This window comes from Penaeus monodon, unplaced genomic scaffold, assembly GCF_015228065.2.
Source record: "Penaeus monodon isolate SGIC_2016 unplaced genomic scaffold, NSTDA_Pmon_1 PmonScaffold_4500, whole genome shotgun sequence".
NCBI classification, from domain to species: domain Eukaryota; kingdom Metazoa; phylum Arthropoda; class Malacostraca; order Decapoda; family Penaeidae; genus Penaeus; species Penaeus monodon.
The window spans coordinates 4,744-17,564 of NW_023659332.1; the positions used below are offsets into that span (position 1 = coordinate 4,744).

Consider the following 12,821-nt stretch of genomic DNA (forward strand, 5'->3'; position numbering starts at 1 on the left):
GGAAAAACACCGGCAACTCCTCCTTTGGAAAAAGGAACCCTTGGGGACCCCCTAAAAAAACTTTTTAACCAAAGGGAAACCCCCAACAACATAAAAAAAACCTACAATTAAGCAATTATCCCTTTTTTGACCAAACGGCGGCCCTTCAAACCAATGAAACCCCCTTTAAAAAGAAAGAAAAGAAGAAAAAAAAAAATATATATATATATTTTGTAATGTATTTATTTTTAAAACATCCCCATACCATATATACTAAATTAGTTTTTACATTAATAATTATACCATAAATTATTAATAAAAAATTTGGGGTAAAATTATATTTTTAATATACACATATATATAGGTAAAATTTTTTTAAATTTTTAATATACATATACATTGTATAAATTTAAATTATAAATATATAATATATATTATAAATATATTATAATAAATATATAATATAATAATTATAATAATATAATTAATATAAAATATATATTATAATTTCCCAAATCAGCCCGGGAAATTCGATCCCACTGTAAAGGCCCGGTAAGGCCCTCTTCCCCAATCTTTTTTTTTTTTCAGTTTTTTACCCTGCCCTTTTTTACGTTTTTTTTTTTTTTTTTTTTACCCCAATTCTTGGCCCCCCCCAATTTTTCGTTTTTTTTTTCGTCCCCCCCCATCCTTTCCCCTCATTTTGGGTTCCCCCCCCGGCCCCTTTTTGGCCTTTTTTTTATTTATCTATAGGGCAAGTTCCCCCTTTTACTTTTTTTTTTCCCTTTTTGGTCCCATCTGTCCCCCCCGTCCCCTGTCCCCTCCGACAATATATAAAACCCACCCCATTGCCATTTTTTTTTTTTTTTTTTTTTTTTTTTAAAAACTCCCAACCAAAACCTTTTTCCCCCAACTTTTTTTTTTCCCCATTTCCCCCTATCCACGTCCCCCTCATCCCGATCCTTTAGGGTAAATTCCCCAGCATCAGCCCTCTCCCATCCCTCCCTCTGGCCATTTTAATTTAGTTTTTTTTCCTCCCTCCCCGTTAATTTTTTTGGTGTTTTTGGTAGTCCATGTTTTTTTCTGAAACCCATAAATCACAAATGGAAGGAAATTCCGCTTTTATTTCCTCTTTGGGTAGAATGTAGTTTTTTTTTTTTTGTTCCCCTGTTAAAACAAGGTGCTTCTAAGTTTATATACTTTTGGGTTCCCCAATATTCAAAATTTTTTATTTTTTGAGTATTTGGAAATTTTCTGTTTTTTTTTCCCTTTTTTTTGTCTCTTGTTTTTTTGAAAACAAATACTTTTTTTTTCGGACCCATAAACGTTTTTTTTGTTTATAACCGTTTTTTTTTTTTTTTTTTTCCCCACCGAGAGCCTTTTGGGTTTGAAGGCTTTGAAATTTTACCGGTTTTTTCTTAAACCCCCCCTACTTTTTCGGTTGGGGCAGCTTTTTTTCCCCTTTTTATTATGTCCCATTGAAAAACTTTTTTTTTTTTTTTTTTTTTTTTGGTCCAATTTTTTTTAAAATCGTCGTTTTTTTGAAGAATTTTTTTGGGGTTTTTTTTTTTGGAATGTTAAGGCTTTTAAATTTCTATCCCCCTTCTGTTTCCTGTAATTATACCACACAACACACCCACAGAAAAAATTTTTAATTATTTAAAAATATATTTATATAAATAAAATATATATCCCCTCCATCAAAGGGGCCTTAAACCCCCAAAGGGGGCCGGGAAAGGCCCCGCCATCCCTCCCTTCGCCCTTTTCCACCCACGAGGGTCCCCCCCTCGAGGCCCAGCGGTCCCCCCCGGTAAAGGGCCCCCCCCCCGCCCCCTCTCCCCCTTTAATTTTCCCCCCACAGCAGGTTCCCCCCCCCGTCCCCCTCGCCTGCCCCCAAAGGGCCCATGACCTGGTTGTCCCCCCCACAGGCCCCCCCTCCCTCGACCCAGGGGGTTTTCTTCAAAAAAAAAACCAACCGAAAAGGGCAGGGTCCCCATCAAAAAGGGAAAACGAGCTAGGGGCCCCCCTAATAGCCTGAGTTTTGCCCCCGATCCCGGATTAAAATGCCAAGGTAAACGGTTTCCCCCCATGCCCCCGTAAAACCCCGGTGTAACTGGGCGGTTTTGGACCACGTTTTTTTTTCCCCCCCCCCCAACCCGTTCCCCCCCCCCCCCCTGAAAATTTCCCGTGAAGGGACTTTGTAGAAAAGGCAAAACAAGGAACAAAAAAACCTCCCCAAGAACACTGGATAGCCATCCAGGGGTTTTTTTTTTTCCTTCCCATAAGCAAAAACTGGTTAAAATAATCAAGGCCCCTTGAAGACATGGTAAAAACTTGGTCCCCCCCCCCCCTTCCTTTCATAGGTTACCCAAAATCCCCCCAAATTGGCCTTTCCCCTTTTTAAAATTTCCCAGTTTTCCCAAAGGCCCCTGCTGGCCCAGACCAATCTTGTCCCCCTATTGACTTTTTTGGTCCTTTACAGCCCCCAAAAAAAATGGGAACTACGCTACCAACCCTCAACGTCCCCTTGCTGCCCAAACTGGATCGACTTGAAAATGGGTTTTTTTTTTCCCCTAACAGGCCCCCCCCCAAAATCCCCCGAATTCTTTGGTTCCCTTGGTCCCCCAGGAAAAACCCTCCCTAAACCCCCCAAGGCCTTTCCCCTTCAATTGGCCTAATGCATCAAGAGCCACCGCCATGGACCCCCCCAGGGACCCTCCAGATAGGAATAAACAAATGTCCCATCAGCAAAAGTCCCCCCCCCAAGGTCCAGAGACCTTGATATTGGCCCAGTGGGTTTTTTCCTCCCCATACTGACCTTTTTGGCTAGTAAACTCCCTGGCCCCCATTAAATCCCAGTCCCCATAACAGGTTTTTTGAAAAGTGGTTTTTGGTGGGCAAAAGGACCCCAAAGCCTTGGGCCCCCCACCCCTGAAATTTAAACAGGGAAGAAGTTTTTTTCCCCCAGACCCTCGCCACAACAAATTAACAAAGCAACTTTTTTCATACCAGTTAAAAAAAAGGGTTTGGGCCTATTAGGCCCCCAAAATCTTGTTTTTTTTTGGAATTTTCCCGAGTCTCCCATTTAATTTTCCCTCCCATAGCGATTTTCCCCCCAATGCAAACCGAAATTCCAAAACCCCTTCCTTGAGGTCCGAAATTTTAGGCTGCAAGCCAAACGCAAAACGACCCCAAACTCCAACCGACGGCAAATTCCGACCAATTTACCGAAGCACTAGTAAAAAATTTAGTCCCCCCCCCCTATTTGTTTGGGACTTTGCCCAGGAAATAAAAACCCCAGACTGCCTTTCCCTCCCCCCCCCTTCAGAATGCCTTCAGTTTGGGGTTTTGCGGATTCGTTTTTTTCAAAAAAGAAATTGGGGCGAAAACTTTTTTTTCCTGGGGATACTGGGGCAGTGGTTAAAATGCCCAGGGTTAGTTTTTTGCTTAACAATCCCCACCAATCCCCTTCCCCCCCTTCCAAGAGGGAATGACCACACCCCCCCACCAGGTTCCCCCCGGGGGGGAAAAAAGGGGAAAAAACCAACTGCATGCCCCCCCGAGTATGCAAAGGGCCCCCCCCGGTCCCCCCATAGATTTTCACCCCCAGCCCCTTTAGCATTTTTTCAGCCAAGGGAAAAATCACAATATGCCTGCAAGCTTTTTTTCCCAAACTTCTTTCCAGTTTTTTTGGAAAATCGCCAAATTTCCCCAACCCTTTTGTTTTAGGGGGAGGAGGTTTTTTTTTTCCCCCCCGCTAATGGGTTTGGGGTCCCCCCGCACAAAGTATTGTGACCAATTGCTTTTTGCATCCAAGCCCAACTGGTTTGGAGGGTTTCCCCCACCCTGGTAAAAAACTCCCCCTTTAAAAAACTCCAACCCCAACGTTTTTCACCCACGAATTCCCAACAAAGAAAATCTGAGGATTTTATCCCCCGTCCCAATCCCGCTGATCGGACCCCGCAGTCCCCCCCCTGCGAGGAAGGGCCTTTTTGAGTTTCAGCTTTTCAGGGCTTGGCAGGGCGAAGAATCATTTTTACAAAGAAAGGGCCCCCTTTCCAAACCTCCCGCAAAAGAAATTTTCCTGAAATTGAACCTTGTTTTTTTTTTTCCCTCAAGCAGTGGACCGAGGCCCCTACACACCATGGAGGGGAATTTCCCAAAACTTGATTTTTTCCATTCCCCCCCCCGAGCCCCATGGGGACATGCCTTTTTTAGTAGCCCTCTAAAAGTCTCCCCCAGGGAAAATTGGAAAATAACTGCCCCTGGCCCCCGGGCCAAAGCCCAATTTGGACTCCCCCTGGGGCCCTGCTTTCGAGTGTTTTTTTTCGCACTTGAAAGAGCTTTTCCCACAGAGCAAACTGGGGTCCCCCCAAAAGGTTTTTTTGAGTTTTTTTCCCCCTGGTGAATTTGGTCAAGAGAACCTGCCATGGTTTAACACAACGGGCCACACTCCCCTCCCCCTCCCCTAGTCCCCCCCCCCCCCCCTGTTCCCAAGTGGCGGGTTTTTGGAGTTGGGCCCTGGTACCAGGAAGCCAGAAAATCCTCATTCTCCTGGGACCCCAGCAAAAGTTTCCCCCCGGAGAAAGGCCCTTTTTTTTCCTTTTCCCCTTGTGGGATCCCAGATTCCCGAGCCATGGAGAAGCCCCGAACAGACAATCCTCAATAGCCAGCCTCAGTCCCCCCCCCCCCCACAAACCGGATACCGCATTGTGTCCCCCCCCCGCCTAGAACCAAATGCCCCATATCTCGCCGGGGGCCCCCTGGATGGCGAAGGGTTTTTTTGGGAATAAGAAAACCCCTTTTTTCATAAAACAAGAAATTACAAAACATCCCGGGAAAAGAAATACCCGTGGATAAGAGACCATGAAAACAAATGGCCAATGCTTTTTAGTATCCAAGCCCAATATAAAACCCCCCCCATCAACCAGTTTGGGGGCCCAACCCCCAACTAAAACCCCAGGGCTTGAAGGTTTTTGGCTGGAGAATGGCTATGGCTTTTAACCCCTGGAGGGTTTTGTGCCATCACTGCGGCCCTGAAACTAGTAAAATAAGGGTTTTTAAAACCCACCCTAATACCGTAAGAAGAGCCCCGCCTGCCCAGGTTCTTTTTCTCACCTCCCCAGAGGGCAAGCCAACCCTCCCAAAACCCCCCAGTCCCCCCCCTTTAATTCCCCTTTGATAGCCCGAGGTTAACCCCGCTTCCCCCATCCTGGGCCAAAAAAGGAAACCCCGGAATTCCCATCCTCCCCAATTCCCTGTGGCCCCAGAACATTTTGCCCCCTCCCCAGAAGGGACCCTATACCCCCGCCTTGCTTGTTGGGGTGGGGAGGGGCAGTAAAAAACCCCCCCCCCTTCCCCCCCTTTTTTTAAATTTTGTTTTTTTCGTTTGCCCCGGAGGTTTCCCCCCTTCTGGGGGGGAGGAGGAACTGCCAAAGCCCCCACCTCCCCCCAAGCCCGCCCCCCATTTTCCCCAGGGGTGGGGCTAAGGGGCCCCAGGAGTTTTTTTTTTTTGGTAAAAAAAGGCCAGAAATGTGGTCCCCCAAACCCCCGCCGGTTTGGGGCCATAAACTTCCCATACCTCCTGGGGCCCTCCCTCCCCTGCCTCCCGAGATCCCCCCCACCCTTTTTGCCCCCGGACCCACAAAGGGTGGGCCTAGCTACCCCATTTGGGGGGGCCCCCCCGAGGAGGGCACTGCCCAGAAAGTCTTGATGATGGGGGAGGCTGTGGGGCCTGGCCGGGGAAACTTTTTATGCAAAAGCTGCCTTTCCCTTTTTTTTCGCAACTAGGCCCTAGCCCCCGTGGGTGGGGAAGGGTGCAGCGGGGGAAGGGCCCCAAAAACCAAGCCCCCCTTTTAACACTATCCTAGGCTACCCACCACCCTTTCCCCTTTTTCCCCATCAACCTTTTTCCCGCGGTGAAAAGGCACCCCCCAATTTAATAATTTTATATATTATATAAAATAAATTTATTATTAATATATATAATAAAATAATATATATTATATATATATATAATAATTAATAATTAATAAATTTAAAATAAAATAATAAATTAATTATAATATATATTTTAATATAATTTAAAAATTAATATAAATAATATTGATTATATAATTAATAATTTTATATATTTTAATAAATATGAAATTTAATAATATAATTATAAATAATAAATTTTATTTATAATTATATAATAATTATATAATAATATTATATAAAAATATATATATAATATTATTAATTTTTATATAAAATATTTAAAAATTAATATAAAATATTAAATATATTATTATATATATATATATAAATATATAATATTATTATATAATATTATTTATATTAAAATATTTATATTATTTTTATTACATTTAATAATTATATAAAATTATAATATATTAAATTATATTTATATATTAAATATATAATAATATTTATTATAATATATAAAATATATTTTTAATATATAAATATTATAAATTTTAAAATAATTATTAAATATTTTTATTATAAATATTTAAAATTTTTTTTTTTTAAATTTTATTTTTATTTTATTTTATATATTTTTTTTTTTTAAAATATTTAAATATAAAATAAAATAAAAAAAAAAAAAAATTTTTTTTTTTTTTTTATAAAATAATTTTTATAAAAATATAATTATATAATATAATATTTAATTAAAATATTTAAATTATTTAAAAATTGGGTGGGGTTGGGCTTCAACCCCGAAAGGTGGATGGGGGAAAGCGATTTGGGGTGGTAGCCTAGATTAGTGGTTAAGTGGCTTGTTATTTCCCCCTTTCCCCGCTTGCCAGCTTTCCCCCCACTGGCTAAGGCCCCAGTGGGCGAAAAAAAGGGAGCAGCTTTTTTTGGGATAATTCCCTCCCCCTGCCGGTTCACCCCCCCCCTCCCCCCCCATCAAGACTTCCCGCAGTGGGCCCCTCCCTCGTGGCCACCCATTGGGTTAAGCCTAGGCAAACCCTTTGGGGGGGGTTCCCCCCCGGCCCCAAGTGGGGGGATCCTCGGAGCCAAACAGGAGGGCCCCAGAGGTATGGAAACTATGGCCCCACCGGCCGGTGGGTGGACACCCAATTTTCCTTTGGGCCTCTGTAAAAACCCAACTCCTCGCCCTAAGCCACCCTGGGGGTAAATGGGGGGCCGGCCCCTTGGGGGGAGGTGGGCCCCCCTTTTTGGCAGTCCCCCCCCCTCCCCCCAAAGACCCTCCCCGGGCCCAAAGAAACCCGTAAAAAAGGGTATGCCCCCCGGGGAGAGGGTACTGTCCCCCCCCCCCCCCCCACCCCACAAGCAAGGCGGGCTTATAGGTCCCCCCCCCCCTTTGGGGGGGCAAAAAATGGTCCCCCCCCCCGGGCACAAGGATTTTGGAGGGAATTTTGGGATTTCCCCGGTCCCCCTTGTGACAGGAATTTTAGCGGTTTTTTTTTTCCTCTGCTTTATCAAGGGAATTTGGGAAAACGACTGGGGGGTTTTTAGGTGGCCTTTGCCCTCCTCCGGAGGTGAAGAAGAACCTGGGAAACGGGGTTCCTTTTTCGGGAAAAGGTTGGGTACCCCCTAAATACTAGTCCCAGGCCCGCAGTGATTTTTGGGCCCAACTACCCTCCCCGGGGTGGGTAAACCCCCAAAAAGCCCATCCCTCCCACCCAACTTCAAGCCCTCGGTAAAGTTTTTTGAGGTGACCACCCGGGTTTTTTTTTATGAGGGTATTAATGGCCAATTGATAACTGAAGCATGCCATTTTGCTTTTTTCATGTTTCCCCCCTTATCACTGTAAATAACCCCTCCTCCCGAATGTTTTTGTTTAATCTTTTGAAAATATGGAAAAAAAGGCTTTTTCTAATGCCAAACTCGCATCAAGTGGCCCCCCCCGGCGAGAAATTCCCCCATTGTTTTTTTTCCTAAGGCGAAAAAATGCGGTATCCGGCTTTTGGGACTCTGGGCCCTTAGAGATGTCCTGTCCGGCCTCTCATGGCTCCGGGAAATCCTGATTCCCCAGCAAAAGAAAAAACCGCCCCCCCCCTTTTCTCCCGGGGAAAATTTTGCTAGGTCCCCCCCCCAGAGGAAAAAAGAGGAATTCTTTTGGCCTTTCCTGGTACCCAGCACTCCCCCCAAACCCCCCCACTTGGGACCCGACCCTAGGGAAAGGAAGAGGTGGGTGCCCGTTGTGTTTTCACCCTGGCAAAGTTCCCCCCCCCCCCTGACCCCATTTTCCAAGAACTCCCCACAAAAACCCGATGGCCCCAGTTTTTTTTCTCTGTGGGAGCTCCTTTTTCAAGGTGCGTAACACCCCCCGAAAAACAGCCCAGGAGTCCCCCCCCTTGGCCTTGTGCCCGAAGGGGGGAAAGGCCAGTAAATTCCCATCTCCCCTTGAGACCTTTTTTTGAGGCCCCTACTGAAGCATGTCGCATGGCCTCCCCGGCTGAATTGGTTAATTCAAGTCCCCTTGCCAATCCTCCAAAGGGTGTGGTAGGCTCGGTCCCACTGCCTGAAAGAAAACAGTTTTTTTCCATCAGGAAATCTTTTGCTTTAGGGGGGATTGGAAGGCCCTTTTTCTTGGGTAAATGAATCCTTTCCCCCCCCTGCCAAGCCCTGAGAAAAACTGAAACCCCCTAAGCCCCCTCCCCCAGAATGACTGCAGTCCCCGATCAGCGGATTGGAACCCAAAATCATCCTCAGATCAATGGGTTTGGGGAAATTCGTTGAACGTTGGGCTGATAATTTTAAATTTTTTTTGTTACCCGGTTAAAACCCCCCCAACAGTTTTTAGCTTTGGAAATTGCAGCAATGTTCCACAAATTTCTTGTGGGCCCACCCCACCCTCCAAGCGAGGAAAACCTCCCTACCCTAACAGAGGTTTAGAATGGCGATTTTTTTTCCCCCCAAAACTGGAAGAATTGGGGGGAAAGCTGCCAGGCAAAAATTTTTGAAATTTATCCCCCCGCTTGAACTGCCTTAAAGGCCCGGGGTGAAAAATCCTATTGAAAACCTCCAGGGCCCTGCATACTCCCCGGGGCAAAATGCAAATCCCCTGGTAAAAAAACCATTTTCCCCCCTGACCTGCTGAGGGGTGTGGGGTCCCCCATCCCCTCCCTCCCCTGGAAAGGGGAAGGGAATTGTTTTTGGGGAAATTTTGTAAGCCCAAATACCAAAAAGGCCCATTACACTGCTCAGTAAAAAATGGCCCCGGCAAAAGTTTTTTTTTTTGCCCACATTTTTTTCTGAAACGGATCCCGCAACCACCCCACTGAGGCCATCTGGGAAACCGAGCAGTCTGGAATTTACTCCTGGCAAGTTCCCCCCCACAATTAGACCCTAAATCTAATTTGCTTTCCGAGTTTAAATTGTTCCGAAATGCCCCCTCCCCCTGAGTTTTGGTCGTCCCTTTTTTGCTTGCAGCCCCTACATCCCCCCTTCAAAGAAGGCGGTTTTTTTTTTTTTTGATTTTTGGTGCAAAATCGGGAAAAACCCCTCTTATGGGAAGGGTCCCATGAAGCTCGGGAATTTTCCCAACCCAGATTTAAATTGGCCCTAATAGCAACCCCCCTTTTTTTAACTGGTACTGAAAGTGGCTGTTAATGTTTTGGGGGGCGAGGTTCCCCCTGTCCCCCAACTTTCCCCTTTTCCCTGTTTTTAATTTTCGGGGTGAAAGGCAAAGGCCGTCCCCCCCCCTTTTCACCAACATTTTTCAACACCTGTTTTAAAGGACCTGGGATAATGGGCCAAGAAACCTTACTAGCCAAATTCAGTATGGAGAAAACACTGGGCAAATATCAAGGTCCCTCTGACCCTTTTGACTTTTGCTGAAAATTGAACCCTTTGCTATCCTATCTTTAAGTCCCCCCCCCGGAGGTCCCCCTGGGCGGTGGGCCCTTCCCTTGGAATGCATTTTTAGCAAAAGAGCGAAGGCCTTAAAGGCCCCCAGAGGGGCTTCCCCGGACCAAGACCAAAGATTTCAGGATTTTTTTTTTGGGGGGCCCCGTTTAGGGGAACCCATTTTCCCGTCCCCATCCATGCCTTTTTTGCAGCAAGGACCCTTTTTTTTATGTTGGTAGCCGTAGTCCCATATCTCCTGGGGCCTGTCCCAGAACCCAAGAAGTCCAATAAACAGAATTGGTCCCCCCCCCCCCGGCCCCGCAGGAGCCCATGGAAACCCCGATCCCCACAAGAAGGCATTTTTGGGAGAATTGTTTGGTTTAAACCCATGGCAAAGGACCAAGCTACCCTGTTCCCCTTTCAAGGCCTTGATTACTAACCAGTTTTTGCTTCCCAATGGGAAGCAAAAACCTGGATCCCCTATCCAGGGGGCCCCCCCTTTGGAGGTCCCCCCTTTGTCCTTGAAGGGCCCTTTTTCCTACAAGTCCCCCCCTTCCCCCCGGGACCCCCATGGGGGACATTTTTTTTTGGCCCAGGAAAAACCCGTGGTTCCCCCCCAAACCGACAGTTTTTTTTACACCGGAATCTGGCCCTGGGAACCCTGTTTATTTTTTTTTTTTTTTTCCCCCAATTTAAACCCCCGGAATCCGGCCAAACTCCAGGCTTTATTGGGCCACCTAGCTTCCGGGTTTTTTTCCCTGTGGGTGACCCCTTTCCCCCCAGGTTTTTTTTGGCCCCCCCTCCTTTGTTGGGGAAAAAACCCCCCTGGGGTCCCCAAAGAGGCCCCCCGGTTGGGAACGACCCCAGGTCCCATGGCCTTGGGGCCCAAGGTTCCGAACGAGACCCCCGCCTTGTGGAGGAAATTAGAGAATGGCCCCAAAGGCCTACCTGGACGCTTTTCCCCCCCCTTTGGGGACCCTCGGGGGGGTTTTGGAACCGGAAAGAATTTTGGGTGCGGCCCTTTCGCCCCCCTTTGGCGTTTAGCCCCCTTGGAAAATGATGAATTAATATTTAATATAATTATTATATATATATAATGTCTGTGTGGTGGGTTGGTTTGTGTAAAAATTAAAAGAACCAGAAGCCCAAAAAAATTTTAGCCCTTAACCATTCCCAAACAAAAAAATTTACTTCCTCAACGACGAATCCCACAATTTGACCAAATTTAACAAACAGTTTTTTTTTTTAATGACATAAAAAAAAGAAAGCTGCACCGAAAATAAGGCCCGGTAAGAAAAACGTCCCCCAAAAACAAAGCTCCCCAAGCTCCCCGGTAGAAAAACTAAAACCCGGGTTATGCAAAAACGTAAAAATGGTTCCCCCCTGAAGTAATTTTTTCCCCAAACAGAGACCAAAATAGAAAAAACAGAAAATTCCAATAACTCAATAATAAATTTGAAATTATTGGAAAAAGTAATATACAACTTTAGAGCACCTTTGTTTACAGACAAACACCTCTTGCAAAAAGGAAAAATAAAAGCGAGTCCTCCCATTTTTTTGAATTTTTTTTAAAGGACCAAAAAACCCTGGAACCCCCAAACCAAATTAAACAGGAGAGGAAAAACTAAAATAAATTTCCCCAGAGAGGATTGGGGAGGCCTGATGCTGGGAATTACCCTAATAGATCGGAAATGAGGCGAACGTGGGATCAGGGAATGGCAAAAAGTGGGAAAGATATGTTTTGTGAAATAATCAAAAGAAAAAAAATGGGGAAATGGGCCCTGGTTTTTTTTTTTTTTAATTTTCCGGAGACAGGACGACAGAAATGGACAAAGAAAGGGAAAAGACTGGCCCTATAGAATTTAAACTAAAGAAGCCCCAAGGGCCAGACCAATGGGGAAGAATGGCATGACGAAAATAAAAAGAATTTTGGGGGGCCAAGATTTGGAAAAATAAAAAAACGTAGAAACAGGTAAAGCTGGAAAAAAGATTGGGAAGAGGCCCCACGTCCCCCCCTACAGTGGATCGAATTCAGGCTGGAATGATATATATAATAATTAAAATATAAAATAATATATATAATTATAAATATAATATAATATATATTATAAAAAATATAATAAATTTTATAATAAATATTTTATATAATACATGTAATAATTATATAAATAAAATATATTTAACCTATATAATTGTGTAATATTCATATATATTTTAAAACATAAAATATGGTTAATATATACATTGTTTTATATATATGTTAACTTAATATATTTTTATAATATGTTTAATGTAAATAAATAAAATACATAAAAAATTATATATATTATATATTTTTTTTTTTTTTTTTCTTCTTTCCTTTCTTTTTACGGGGTTTTCCATGTCCTGAAGCCGCCGGGTTCCCCAAAGCAATAATGCCTTTAAATTGGGAGTTTTTTTTTTTTTTTTTTCATGGTTGTGATTTCTCTTTGGTGTAACCGGGGGTAGGGGTTCCCCCCCCCGTTTTCCTTTTTTCCCCACGGGAAAAGTGCCCGGGGGTTTTTACCCCCTTTTAAGGTAATCATTCCCCTCCCTCTTATTTATCCGGGTTCCTGGGACCGGCACCCGAACTTGGGCCTGGCTGGCCCACCCATACTGGTAAAAGGGAATTGGGGGGTGAAGTTCCCCTTGCCCCCCAAAGGAACAACGCCAATCGGCCGGTGGAACCCTCGAACCCGCCGAACTCAGATTTGCCGTCCCCCGTGAAAAGTCCCCCCCCTTTGGTGTCCGACCGCCTTTTCCTAAACCAACCCCCCCCCCACCCCTATTTTTTTAATATAATATGGTTTTTTTTTTTAATAAAATTATTTAAATTTAATGAAAGTTAAAATTTAATTGGGTTAAAAATATACATAAAAAATTTTTTTTTTTTTTTTTTTTGGGTTGGGTGTTGGTTGTGTAAAATGCATATTTTATAACAATATATATTCGAGTAATGTTTTTTTTATTAAAATTTTAAATAATAATATATATTATAT

At 44.1% G+C, this 12,821-nt stretch overlaps 1 protein-coding gene across 1 annotated transcript; it reads left to right on the plus strand.

The window, feature by feature from the left end:
• Nucleotides 1–2,604: 2,604 nt before the first annotated feature.
• LOC119570937 (histone-lysine N-methyltransferase 2D-like) lies at nt 2,605–8,850 on the plus strand (the record flags this gene model as incomplete). The annotated part of the gene is made up of 8 exons (XM_037918476.1): nt 2,605–2,768; nt 4,219–4,294; nt 4,602–4,746; nt 4,908–5,056; nt 5,247–5,300; nt 8,377–8,457; nt 8,619–8,675; nt 8,752–8,850. Coding segments are annotated over 8 exons (825 nt in total), but the record flags the coding sequence as incomplete, so codon positions are not given.
• Nucleotides 8,851–12,821: the final 3,971 nt, after the last annotated feature.